The 14,805-nt window shown below is 33.2% G+C and overlaps 3 protein-coding genes across 3 annotated transcripts; all 3 read right to left on the bottom strand.

Annotated features, from left to right (window-relative positions):
- LOC109353838 lies at positions 1,809–3,482 on the bottom strand. The gene has a single exon (XM_019596200.1). It carries the CDS (start codon positions 3,480–3,482, stop codon positions 1,809–1,811), a length of 1,674 nt encoding a protein of 557 aa, XP_019451745.1.
- On the bottom strand, positions 5,538–7,233 carry LOC109353603. Its single transcript, XM_019595935.1, has 2 exons — positions 6,522–7,233; positions 5,538–6,405 (listed from the first exon to the last, which is right to left on the bottom strand). The coding sequence occupies exons 1-2, from the start codon at positions 7,008–7,010 to the stop codon at positions 5,707–5,709; spliced, it is 1,188 nt and encodes a 395-aa protein (XP_019451480.1). The 5' UTR covers positions 7,011–7,233; the 3' UTR covers positions 5,538–5,706.
- On the bottom strand, positions 8,432–10,537 carry LOC109353604 (peroxygenase-like). Its single transcript, XM_019595936.1, has 6 exons — positions 10,310–10,537; positions 9,719–9,868; positions 9,420–9,505; positions 9,116–9,210; positions 8,725–8,850; positions 8,432–8,623 (listed from the first exon to the last, which is right to left on the bottom strand). The coding sequence occupies exons 1-6, from the start codon at positions 10,419–10,421 to the stop codon at positions 8,470–8,472; spliced, it is 723 nt and encodes a 240-aa protein (XP_019451481.1). The 5' UTR covers positions 10,422–10,537; the 3' UTR covers positions 8,432–8,469.

The raw sequence follows: 14,805 nt of genomic DNA, 5'->3' as shown, positions 1-14,805 counted from the left end.
ACAAGATCATCAACGTATACAAGTATAGAAGTAAAACTAAAATCTGTGGATTTAATGAACAAGGATTGATCAGCAAATGATTTCTCATAACCTGTTTGTAGAAGAAAACCTGTTAACTTGGCATGCCATTGTCTACTAGCTTGTTTAAGCCCATAGAGAGATTTTTCAAGTTTGCATACAAGGTTGGGGTTGTCAATTTGTAATCCTTGAGGGACTTTCATATACACATCTTCCTTCAAATCACCATGAAGGAAGGCTGTGTTGACATCAAGCTGATGTAAATGCCATTTATTGGCTGAAGCTAATGCAAGAATGGCCCTGATTGTGGTCATTTTGACCACTGGGCTAAATGTCTCCATATAGTCTACACCTTCAGTTTGGGTAAAACCTTTGGCAACAAGTCTTGCCTTGTGCCTTTCAATAGATCCATCAGGCCTATACTTTAGTTTGAAGACCCATTTGCACCCTATTGCTCTTTTATTGTTACGTAAGGTAGTTAGTGTCCAAGTGTTGTTTTGATCAAGGGCTCTTAATTCTTGCTGAATAGCATTTTTCCAGCATGTATGTTTGACAGCATCATTATATGTTTTAGGCTCAATGTTAGCAGATATACTGAAAGAAAAATGCTTATGTGCCAAAGATAGATGAGCATAAGATATACTATTGCATAAGGGATACCTTTCTTTTGAAGACTTTGGTGACCTTGAATGAGAAGTAGAAGCAATTAGGTTGCAGTGATAGTCCTGCAAGTAGTGAGGTCTAGACCTGTTTCTAATAGATTTTCTAAGTTCATTGGAATTGTTAAGAATAGCACTATCATAATTGATAGTTTCAGCAGTTTGAGTATTGATGCCAGGGTCACTTGTTGTATTGTCACAGATTTCATCAGTTTGAATATGGTCCTGAAATTGGTGAGTGCTTGGTTCTACATTAGTGGTCTCAAGGTTCTCAAATCTAAGGTTGTTAGGCAGGATTAGATTTGGATCCTGCTCAGTGTCATTAAATCCCTCAAAAGGGAAAATGTGCTCATAAAAGGATACACTCCTAGAGACAAAAATCTCATGAGTCTTAGTGTCTAAAATCAAATATCCTTTGACCCCCTTTCTTGTCCCTAAGTAAACACCTTCTCTAGATCTAGGGTCCAATTTCTTTATGTGAGAGGTAATAGTGGTAGCATAGCATAGGCAACCAAAAACTCTTAGGTTCAATATGCTAGGGAGTTTCTCATACAAGACAAAGAAAGGGCTCTTATTTGATAGATACTTACTTGGCTGTCTATTGATGAGATAGACAGCATGTATCATCACATAATTCCAAAAACAATGAGGGACTTTGGATTGAAAAATCAGAGACCTTGCAACACCTAAAATATGTTGGTGTTTTCTCTCAACCACCCCATTTTGTTGGGGTTTTTCAACACAACTAGTCTGATGCTCTATCCCTTTGTTAGCATAGAATTCAGGGAGGGAAAATTCCCTTCCATTGTCGCTTCTAATGCATTTTACTGTTACATTGAATTGAGTCTGAACAAGGCAGACACAATTTTTGATGAGAGCAGGAACTTCAGATTTGAGTTTCAGAAAATAAAGCCAAGTGAATCTAGATCTATCATCAATTATTGTCAAAAAGTATCTATGTCCAAAGGTACTTGGAGTAGCAAAGGGGCCCCATATATCCATATGAAGTAAATCAAAATTACAAATGGATTTAGAAGTCCTACTGTCATATGGTAAATTCCTTTACTTAGCCAAATGGCAAATATGGCAAGGGTCAGTAGTTTTAGTACTGGAAATTATAGGAAAAGTTTTCTACATTTCTAACATTTTGCCATGGGAAGGGTGTCCTAATCTACTATGCCAAACATTAGTATCATATGTATTAAAAGCATTGATAGAAATACCAGGATCAGTCTTGTGTATGATTGGCAAGGTCCTCACATGATCCTTCATTGCATACAATCCACTTCTCAATTCAGCTACACCAATCATCCTCAATGATGGGAGATCCTGAATATGACAAACATTATTCACAAAAGTTAGCTGGCAAGGAGATGTTTCAATTAACTTTGATATGGAAATCAAATTGTAACTGAAACATGGAATGTACAAAACATCAACTAAGTAGAGATGAGAAGAGAACATGACACTTCCTGATATATTTGTGGGTATCTGACTACCATTAGGCAATGTCACAAAAATAGTGTTGATTTTCTTGTAGGTTTGGAATTGTGAGAGGGTGTGACATATGTGATATGTTGCCCCTGTATCAAGAAACCAGTCAAGACTTTTGGCATTGCAATTTAAGATATTCACTGTACCTTTATCATTTTCATTTTGATCTGCAGAGTGGGTAGCAAACTGATTTGTGATGTGTGTGATTCCAGGTTGCAATATGGACAGAAGAGTTTGATGTTGTTGGGGAGTGATATTGACTCCAGGTGCTCCCCTGTTGATCTTATTGTTTAGTGCTTGGTCCTTTGCTTGATCTTGGGAGGCAGAATCATAGCTTTGTGTCTCATTTGTTGCAATGTTGTTAATAGTATAAGTCTTGGAATTGCCAGGGGGAAAACCATATTTCTTGAAGCATTGATCAACAGTGTGACCATTTTTGTGGCAGAAGGTGCAAGTCTTTGTTCCTCTACCATCTAAAGATCTGCCCATACCTCTTCCTGTTTGGTATGCTCTCCCTCTGCCTCTTCCTCTACTACTTCTTGTATCTCTTCCAATGTCACTTTCGAAATTCTCATTGTTGGAAGTATTCATTAGGATCATTGGTTCACCAAGTTGAGAGTTAATGTGTCTCTCTTGTTGAGTCAATAGACAGAAGGCTTTGTTGATGGTTGGGAGTGGGTCCATTAGCATAATCTGTGACCTCACTCCTTCATATTGCTCATTGAGCCCATTGAGAAAACAAATGACATAGTCATTTTCTCTATATCCCTTTATGGTGGGAATTAGATTACATATACACTTATGTGTACAAGTACATCCAGGAATTGGCCTAAAATTATCCAATTCCTGCCATAGCCCCTTGATATGATTGTGATAAGCAGCTATGCTGAGATTACCCTGTCTGTATGTGTAAATTTCTCGAAGAAGCTCTACAATTCTGAATACATCACCCTGATAGTATCTTTCACGCAAATCTTGCCAAATTTCTAGAGCCGTGTCCATCCAAAGAATGCTTTGAACGATTGAGGCATCAATTGATTGGGTTAGCCAGGAAACTACCAAAGTGTTGCATCTGTCCCATGCATTGAAGCTTGGATCTTCGATTGAAGGCTTAGGGAGTGATCCATCGATGAAATGAAGCTTGTTCTTCGTCTTGATGGACATCCACATTGCACGGGACGAAGAATGATAATTTTCTCCTTTGAGAGCTTTAGAAACGAGAATCGCACCTGGGTTCTCATTAGGACTCATGAAATAGGGAGAACAAGGATCTTGCAGGGGGTTGAGCGTTTGAATTGCTCTGTTTTCCATGATAATTATATGCTTGAAGATAAAGATGAAGGAGGAGAAGAAGAAGATTGAAGAAGACGAAGATAAGGAGGCTCCTTTTTATTCTGATATGTTGGCAGCGGAAGAATGGAGTATCAGGGCTTTAGAAGCTCTAATACCATGTTAAATAAACATGGTATCCCATTGCACAAGAAACAGAAATTGATTGATCTTTTATTACTCCTTAATTTGCTAAATCTTTCTCTCAATTGAAGAAGAAACAAGGCAAGCTATTTATAGCAAGCTTAGCCTAACAACTAACAAACTGAAAAGCTAAAAATAGCAACAAACCAGAAATACAAAAACTAGGCCTAAAGCAATCAAGCCCAATACAAAAATCAGAAAATCATTTATTCTTCTTCTTCTTTGTGTGGTTAATTTCAGCACATACATCTTCTTCCTTCATCTTCACATTGGAACCATGGCTTGTCTCTAACAAGAGGAAATAAACTTATTATAACCATAATTTTTTCTTCAACTCCTCTACACAAATCTTGTATAACAGTTCATTGATTTCCTTTTAAAATCTGGGTTCTTTTGCCATGAAAATCAAATGAAGGAAATAAATGAACTTTTAGGAATTGTTGCATATGATGAAGGAAAATAATTGAAAGAGATCAATCAATTAAATCTTCATCATCTCATGCAAGTCTTGTATGACAGCTACATTCTTCTGAAATCTGAGTCCTTTTGCAAAATCAAAAGTTGTTAAAGACCTCATTGACATGATTCTGAAACAAAAACATAATTTTTTCCTCGACTCCTCTATACAAATCTGGGTGCTTTTTCTCTTTTTCACTCTTTGAAGTATTGCTCTTTTTTTTACTACTGTGTGTTTTCTTCCTCCTATCTTCATGAACATACTCTAATAGAAACACATACTCTTAGGATCTTAAGCTTACTGATGAATTAAACCATTGAGTGAACCACAATATTTATAGATGAGCAATCATTAATATTTCAACAAACGAAGAGACGCATAATCACTCAACCATTAATATTTCAACAACCAAGAAACGCATAACCACTCAACCATTAATATTTCAACAAACGACAAGACGCATTGCTACTCTACCATTAATTTTTCGGACGCTTAAAAATTCGTAAAACATCAACAGCGCATAATTAAGCAAGCGCGGTTACTATGTAATATTCAACAACGCTTCCTTAAATATGTGTTGTTGCATATATTCTCATAAACAGTGTTTTCTATCAAATACGCTGTTAAAAATAAATCATTCAAGCTGGCGCTAATGTTACTAATGTTCAACAGCGCATTGTCAAGAATGCGCGCTGTTGAAGTTACACAAATTGACAGAAAATGTTATATGCTAGTTTCCCCTTGACCAAGATGGAAGTTCAAATCTTCTGAATGAAGAAAATCATTAGGGAGCATATCATTTCAAAAAAATTAAAATCATCTGGGAGCATATATTATTTTAGAAAACCCTCTGTGAGCATATATATTGTTTCTACTTTCTATCTTGGTTAAAATTTACTTTAAAATGCCCTCTAACTAGCTACATTACATGTTAACACTCCTCCCCAGTGAGCATATTATTTTATTTCAATAATAATATTACCTATTTTATGACATGGTTAGACAGGCACATATTACACACAAATACATAAAGTAACCTCATGTAATAGAAGTTTTCATTAAATCATTCAATGCCAATATACATTGTGGATCAGATAACAAGCTAGAGAAAGAAAGAAAGTAGAGGAATTAAGAAATGAATTTCGGGAGAGATGAGGTATGACAACACTCTTAGCATTCCCATAACTTCACCCCGCCAATGGAGCACTCATTCTAAATCCAAATTAACAATTAACTCAATAATGAACGAGGATATGTTATTTTAAATTATTCTAAATCATATCTCACACAAATAAAAATATATAATGTCAATTAAAAAATTAAGTATTTATTATTATTTTTTATTTAATTGTCATTAGCGTGGAAGATGATTTAGGACAAGACAAGATATGTTGTTGTTAATGAAGTTTCATTCTAATTTACCTCACCCGACTTAAAATATTTAAGTCCCCACCATCAATCTTATCACTTCACGCACCAGCACCAACTCATGCTCATGATGCATGCATGTCCATATATATATACAACCATAGAAAAATGTGTAGGTAAAGTAATTAAGTCTCTAATTACAATTTCATGTTCCTTAATCCTTAATTAACCAATTCCTCAAATATAGGACTCGTCATAGGTAAGTTCAGATGCAGTTGGAAGACGACCCTTATTATTACCATCATAACTCTTCTTACGGTTACCCCCACCACAAGAAATTGAAAACTCACACCCATAAGCAGTTCCAAAACATGAAAACAATCCACTTCCACTACGAGTAACTTTTCTTTGATTCTTACATTTACCCTTTGTGATTATCACCTTATCTTTCTTCAAGTTATTTTGCCCAAGATGATCATATATTGGTGGGTGTTCTGATGAACCCCATCGTGCAATCTTTGTCTTCAACCCTTCCTCTTTATGTTTCTCAGGCCAATCCTCAAATATAGTGTTACCTGGTTTTCGTGGCATGGGTAGTGGCATTGGATATAACCCTTTTGCTATTGCTGCTGCTACCACTGAAGGAGAGGGTCCTACATCAGAACACAATGAACCATTTGCATTCACGATTTTACCTCTCTTTGTTATTGGTATACCAAGTTCAGAATCACCACCTTGTACCTCATCACCATAACCATTTAGCTTTGAAGGATTATAAGTATAATCAGTGATGGTGGATTCATTTTTCTCGCTTTGTGATCGTTGTAGGGTCAAGAGCTTAGCATCATAAGCATTGTTGTTTTCCTTGGTATATTGTTGATGTGGCGTTTGATTTGTTTTATGTTTCTTAGGATCCATTATATCCCAGTATCCTACCTGGAATTGAACAATGATTATGCATGGGCTAAAATCTATATAGGTTATTTAAAATCAATACTAAAAATGTACCCTAAACCACACATTCATGTAATAACTTTTATATTTTTTTTTACCTCTGAGGCACTTAGCTCTGAATACATTGGCATGCTCCTCATTGTTGCATCAACTAGGTTAACACCAATGTTGAGAATCCCTTCAAGGCGACCTGAAGGTCTTCGAACTTGTAGTGCAACGAATCGTACCTTTGATGATTTACGGTTATTCAACCGTGCGGAAGGTGGCAAGAGGTTGCTAAGGAGCACGCCTACGGTGCCAATGAGAACATCTTTGATCCATGCAGACGCATAGATCTCAATCATGATAACTGAGTCTTCCGCGTTGAGAAACTCGTCATCAACGCGAAACACAAACTTCTCGTTCCATGTGGGGTTGTTGTGTCCATCTGGGTCTATTTGCGTGGTGAGTTTACGTTCTGGATTCACCCATGCAACCGCATAAGCTTTTATGGATTTTGAAAGGGGTGCAAGATCTTGGGCTGATATGAGATTAATTTCTAGCAGCTGAAATGGGCATGCAAGTATTGAAGATGTAAGCATTGACATTTTGTCTTGCTTGGTGATGGAAGAGGAAAAAAATATATGGAACAATGGTGCTGGTGCTGCCTCGTTTACCAACGTGAACGTGAATGAGAAGGTCTTTCTCTCTCTACGTTAACCAACACATTTGATTCAATGTTTTTGATAGCAATTAAAGTGTGTTATGTTTTATTTTTGGGTCATGTCCATGTGTTAGGATTCAAGCAATGACAAATAGAAGATATGCGTTGTTTACTTGTTTTGAAACAATTTGGTTATAGGCCATATCATTTCTTCTTCATTTTAAATTTCCTTTTATCTTGTTACCTTTTAGACCAAGTTTAAAAACCTCTAAATATTAGGAAATATTGTTGAGAAATGGTTAATTATAGGAGTAAATTTACAAGTTGTAATATCTAATGTTGAATGTACAGCTATGGGCTAATGTTGAAAATTAAATTAATTTCTCATCACATGAATATAGTCAGAATGGTTTGGATGGTGTGTATGATAGAAACCAGATTTGCTGGTTTCGTCCGAGAAACGCAAATCAGTTCATGAGTATTGATTCGCGGTACGTTAGCGACCTAAAAAGCTCTTATTCGTGTATTGATATCAGTTCCAAGCGAACCACTATTAAAGATGTAATTTTTTTCATCCCTGAACTTCAAACCATGACCAACTAAATAAGAATGAGGAGTCATAGCAAAAAAAAAATAGACAAAGAGAAGAAGATAAAAGATGAGCTACCATAGAGAAAGAGAGAAGAAGAAGAAGGAAGCAGATGGAGGCTAGGGTTTGAATGAAACTAGGTTTTAGTAATATTGGATAGGGTATTGAGCTTACTTAGATAACTCAAAATACTTTTTAATGGGCTCAATTTAAATAAAAGTAATTATTTTTTTTCTAAAAATTTAAATTGACTCATTTATTTAGTTTTCATTAATAAAAAATATACTTAAGTGAAAATAACTAAATTATTAAATTATATTAGATTATAAATGATCCAAATTAAATATAAAATTAAATAAAATAAAATAAGTATAAAGAACTTATTGAATATATTAACTAAATATATTTACAACGTATCGATACTTTGATATAGAGTAGTGTACAACGTATTACATACCCGTACCAAAGAGAATCATGGATCATGTTTCAAATTTGATGAACTGGATGCATGGTCAACTTTATGATTTTATTCTCAAGTCTTAGTTTATTATTTGGTTGGCCTTATGTAAAAGCAATATGTCATTGCATTCTGACCTATTGTGTGCTTGGAAAGCATATCACTTTGCTTTGGAATTAAATGAAATTATTAATTTGTAAAACATCATCCAACATGTTGCAATGGTGACAAAACCATTGTAAGAAAATGCATTATTTTGCCAAGTAATGTGAACAAGAAGTACCAAGTCAGATAAGGTAATGCATACATTCTAATAATCTCATCCTAACATGGAGATTAAGCCTTTACTTTCTTCATTCAAGCCATCTTTCCAGCAGTACCCTTACGCAGTTTAGCACAATACTCAAATAAGCTCCCATCAAAACAACGCCTCACAGCTTCTTTTGACAGAAAACCTTGTTCATCTCTTGCTAGACTGTACAAAACTCCCCACTCTAGTTTACTTGCAGCCCTGCAACCAGTTCAAAGAATTTAAACTACTTATAATAATCTGATATCTCTATATGTGGTATAGTTATGTATGCAACATGTAGAAATAGCAAGAGAAAAGACCAGCCAAAGTAATCATGTGCAACACTGTTTGCTTGAGTCATGTGCCAAAGCTCCCTGAGTGTCAACTTATCAGGAACTTCACGAGCATACTTGCTGAATATGAATTCGAAATTAGCTGGAGTGAACCTGCAGAATTTAAAACAATCATCAAGTCATAAAGGCTCGCGCCTCGCAGTTATATAGCCAGAATACTGATGCCATCGAATGTTACAATTTTAAATTATACATCACAAATTATGGTTTCAAACTTTTGATAGTTTGTGCAACTGCATTAGGCACATTTTTGCATAATTGTGATGCTATATAACCGCAGCTGCAATTACAATTTACAACTATTGTGGGGCGAATAAACCAGAAACCTTAAAGGGGCATTCTGATTAATCTTGATTACCTTCCCTCTGTGTCATAGGTCCCTGAGTCACCTCCATGCTTTGCCCTATGTATGTTTTGTATGTAAATTGGGAACACAGGTGAAGGTAGCCATGTCTGCGTTAGAAGAGGATGTAAAGTACACAATAAGTGGAAGCAATGCTAAGGCTACAGGTCTAAATGAATACATATATAGGTTCTGCTGCCCCAGATTCTGTCTCCGATAATAATTAATGTTTGATTTTATTTGTTTCATTAGCGTGAGATTAGATTTGGGACAACAGATCTCTCTATTCTAGGTAGGCTAGGCGACTTAACATCCTTACAGGAAGAGTAGCATAACTAAGAGCTGCATGGAGGAGAACTGTAAGCACGAAAGAAGAAATCACATTGAAACCCATTGATCGAAATGCTGCAAAATGATGAAAACAATGATCAAAGGAATTTCCTTCTGTTAATTGATAACCATATAAATGATCAAATTAATCTCTACACTTGAGTCATCCAAAATATTGAAGAATTTAAACACAATTAAAACAACCTGACATTGACATCAATCATCCATTAGTAACAAATTTAAACAATACACATGATTCATAATTCCATCTATAATTGAGTGCAGTACCTCTAAATGTCTCCCAAGGGTAAATAATACCATCTTTGTCGAGGTCGAAAAAGGCCACATGTTGCTGAAGCACAGACATATTGTTATGCTCATGGCCCCATGTACCATTCACATTGTCTGTATCAGGGGCAACCAAGGCTCGTGGCATATCTGAATAGAAAATAAACAACCCAAAAAGCAATAATCAATTCCTTTTTTATTTGAGACCTTGATATTCAGAATTCACATTGGACTCAAACTAATTTGAATTGAAACCATATGGCCTATTTCAGAGTCAGAGCTCTTTACATTCATTCTTTTCTTTCTGTTCAAGAAACTCACAATCCATACATTATTGTATAAATCTTTACACCATACATAGATATTATACTCTTATATACATTATATAGATATTACATTCATTAACAATTTAGAATTTTGATAGAACCCCATTAAAGTTTGTCCTTAATTAGTTAGGTTGCATGTTAGCCACATTTTGTCCCACTTCACTTAAGTGAAATAAATGTTTGATTTTTTGTTGAGTGTTAGAAACATTTTCCAAACTATATTATCTCTTAGTTAGAAAGCAAATGAAAAGAGAGAATATATTACAAGGTTTGGAGAGTTTAGAGTCCAGGTCTTGAGGGAGATTTCTGTCAGCAGTAATTGGTGCCATGTCTGCCACAGTGGACATGGCTTCCTGGGATGCTTGTGCTTTTGCCATCAATCAATAATGAAATTGGATCTAAGTAAGTAACTACTGTTTTGTTTTGTTTTGTTTATATAATAATACTACATGTGTTAGTTGTAACTTTTGGAGAAGTTGGTGCCTTCTTTATTTGGGCCAGAAGGTGAAGATTGCTGAATGATAGGGAGGTTGGTGTCTTCTTTGCTTTGGTCCAGTCACCTACAAAATAGGGAAACAACGAGAAAGTGATGCTTTTTAACTGATTCCAAGTGACTCGCGGGTTTCTCAACTGCTGCTGCTTGGTCCAATTACCAATCGTGTTTCTACACCTTATTAAACTTATGTTTTGTATTATTTTTTACACTAGCCTTTTTATAGATTAGTTAGAAAAGGAACAAAATGTTTCAATTCATGTGCCAAAATTCTTAATTGGGTTAAGAAATTATTTTTTTATTAAACTAAAACTTATATTTATTGTGTTTTGGTTGACTTATTTTTTTGTATAAATAGAGTTATACATGAAATAGGACAACATGTTTCATCCTATTAAAAAATAAGGTATGGCTATATCTTTATCCTTTTAATTATTTATTCAATTGATAAGTTGTATAATGCAAGTTGAAAACATAAATAATTCTAGGGTAATATATAGCAAAACAATCAGCTAATTAATAATCCTCTATTGATATTATGAATGTACGAAGCAAAAGTTATTTCTTTTCATATTATTGAAGCATATTCCTTTGTCCTTTTTTTATGTGAGACTGAATGTCTTTTATTTTATTTTATCCTTTTTATTTTTTAACCAAACATGAGAATTATCTTTCTCTTCAACTTTGGTCCATCCAACTTCTTTTTCTTGTCTATCTAACCCAACCAAAAAATTGGCAATGACAAAAATACTTGTGAGATTAGTGCTTCTTTTATATTAGAAAAATGTAGTCAATCAAAGAGGACAACTCCTCTCCAGATTGAAAGAAAAAAACATTTTTTTATTTTTGAACTGAAAGATAATTTAAATTTATAGCTGTTGGAATTTTCTTTTGCTACATATTACAATCATTATCTAGTATTGGGTGTATAATGGATGAGGATTTGAGAAAACTTAAAAAAGTCATGGGCCATAAGAAAACTAGGAACATATTTTCTGTCAAAAAATGTCTACCTATGTATTTTTTCATTTTTGTTGGTCAAAAAAATATAAAATTAATAGATATAAAATTAATGTTTTCCTCTTCTAACAACTGAGAAAAAGAGTACATACTACACACATTGAGTCAACGGATGTAGATGCAAGAAAACTCTTCCTATCTTCATCCCTTGTACCACATGGAGGGAAATTTTCCACTCTCCCGTATATGTCTCTTCCCTTTTCTATCTTCATTTTCAACTCTACTTTCTTCAACGTTAGTTTGAGAGTTGAATTTTGATGGGAAAGAAAGGGAAACGAAAGCTCTCACATTTAGTTTGGAGTTTAATTTTGATGGGGAATGAAGGACAAGAGAAAGTTTGAGAGCCATGAAATACACTTGTGAGATGACTCTCAAGTCTTTCATTTCTCTTCTTTCTCCTCCAAAATTTAACTCCGAACTAACACCTAACGTTCAATTTGCCCATAACTTCCTGAGAGTAATGATATAAAACTGAAAAATTAAGGGGCCATTTGTTTCAAGCCATGGAAAATGATTCCCTAGAGTAAGAGGTTAGGCTGGATTAGTATTCCCATGATTGCTATAGGGTGTAGAAATTTTTTTCTAGAGGGTCTAAGATTCTTGACTAAATATATTCTCACATTTCTTGTGGCAAATGATTAAAATAATTAAGGGTGGATAAAAGTATAAAACCTTTTGCAAATAATATATGAAAAATATTACAAATTTATTTAAATCTAGAACTTCCTTTAGTAATAATAATTTGAAAAAGTAAAGAGTTAGTTATAAAAGAATAACACAATGATTTATAATAGTTCACTCAAAAATGATAAAATGTATTTATATTTCAGTCTTCAAGAGAGAAAAAGTATTTATATATAAGTCCTCAAGAGTTAGATTAATTGCTAGAGACATTAAGCACGAGCGCTTGGGTCTAAACCCATATAATTCAATGGTTTTGGGGGCCTACTTATCAATTGAGTGTTTGATCGTGAAAAGAAGAGGAAATGAGAAAACGATTACATGAAATTGAGATTGGTTTTCATTGTTAATTTGTTATAAAAAAAATTGGATATTAAATTGCAATTAAGAAAAAAAGAGTTCGAATTTTGAAAAGAGTTCTTATAGTAAAATGTTGAATGAAAGAGTGACTTAAGTGATCCGAGAAATAAACCGATAGTAAATGGATATGTTATCATTTAATCATGTAAGATTTTTTTATTAATAATATTATGAAAGAGTTCATAAAACTCCCTTAAATTTTTTGTATTTAGTAAGTAGATATTATAAACTGTTTTTTCTTCTTAATTATTCTTTAAATTTTAATTATTAATGAAATTGATCTCTACATACATATGATTTTAAATTATTATCAATAAAATTAAAATTAACATATTAGATGGTATAAGATTAGACCGATATTACGGTAAACATTGTGATGAACATCAATGTAAGTTCATTGGAAGTTACTTGGAGCTACAAAAACAAGCTCCGATGAAACACATCCACCAAAAATCTATCATGCTTGGAAGCTTGAATGGAATAACTTTCAACATTCCTCTCACTTCATAACGCACAATCGATCTTGCCCGAAAGCTTGATTGAGAAAATATGTTTATCTAATCTTATACCATATGCTAAATCTAATTTTATTGTTAGTAATATAAAATTATATGTATGTAAGGACCAATTTCATTAATATTTAAAATTTAAAAAGTAATTAAAAATACAAAATAACTTATGATATCTACTTACATAATACATTTTAAGGAGGTTTTATAAACTTCTCTCGTAATTTTATTATAAAACCCACGTAAAAACAAGAATCCTTAAATTTGGAGACTTTGTCTGGTTACTCACCTCAGAACATATCGACCTTAAAAGGAGTATGGATTAAAAGAGTTTAGAATTACAGGTACATAAATAATATATCTAGATTACATGAAAAATTAACCCACCATATGTGCTAATTAAGAATACTTCTTAATTATTATAACTGACAGTCTTAAAAATTATCATAATTATTAATTTACTATGTCAATGAAGTTTAGAATGCACTTTACAGTCGTAAGATATTGATATATTTACTTATTAATAATATTGGACTCTCCAATACTTACCTAAATTTTGATATATGTGACCAGAAAAAGAATCAAGATCTAGATTTTTTATTTTTTAAATTAAATAAATTATAAAATAATATGTTTTCTATTATCACGCTCTTAATACATTAAGAGTATCTTTTATTTGTCAAATCATCCATATTTCAACCATACTTTTTAACTAACTCAACACTTCATTCATTAATATACTTCCTCACGTATTAATCACAATATTTTAAGTGTTGTTAGAACTGGATTTTATTGGACGGTCCAATCAGTTTGACTGTTGATCACACTTAAAAACAGTTCTGGTATTTTACCGTCTTAACTGAGTGAGAATTGAACCACTTTAAATCGAAGAAATTATGGTTTGATTTTGTTAAACCCCGTTAAACAGATTAACCTGGGAAATAAACCGGACGGTTCATTTAAAAAATTAAAAAATGGAACACTACTCTAATCTTTTGTTTCACTTCAGTCCAAAAAAGACAAAGAGATGTTACTTCAATGTAATTATACATTATTATTAATTATATAAAATTTTACATTTATATATAATTATATTTCTATAGATAAAAATATTAATTATGTATAAAATCACTTGGTCAAACCAAACAGTTTAACCGGTTAAACATAATACGAGATTTCTTCCGATTTGACGTCGAACTCAGGTTTCACAACATTATTTTAATCATGCACATTTTATATTTAATTTACTTAGAAAAATTCATAAATAGGGTCTCATATATGCTTAGTAAGTGAGCAAGAATTTTTTTTACTGTCATTATACCATCCACACGGATGATGCTATGTGGTTTTAGGGTGTGCATAAATTTGCACCATGTATGTGTTCTATATAAAAAATATATGCGCTGACAATGTATGTGTTCTATATAATTTCACTACATCATCTACTATCTATATTTAATCATTATTGACTCTTCAAAAAAAAGTAATCCAAATGAATTATGAATTATATAACAAGTGTATATAAATTTTTACATTGACAGTGCATAAATATTTCACTCTTACTTATAACTCGACAAGTCGAATTTTTTCGTTTTTTTGTAAATGACATGACATGCTTTGATTTTATAATATTATGGATATGCAACTTAAGGGATATTATCATCATTTCTCTAAGATAAATAATCAGCTGCTTCTTTG

This window comes from Lupinus angustifolius, chromosome LG08 (genome assembly GCF_001865875.1).
Source record: "Lupinus angustifolius cultivar Tanjil chromosome LG08, LupAngTanjil_v1.0, whole genome shotgun sequence".
Classification (NCBI taxonomy): Eukaryota; Viridiplantae; Streptophyta; class Magnoliopsida; order Fabales; family Fabaceae; genus Lupinus; species Lupinus angustifolius.
The sequence above is the reverse complement of the archived record's forward strand: the minus strand, read 5'-3'. Positions and strand labels throughout refer to the sequence as shown.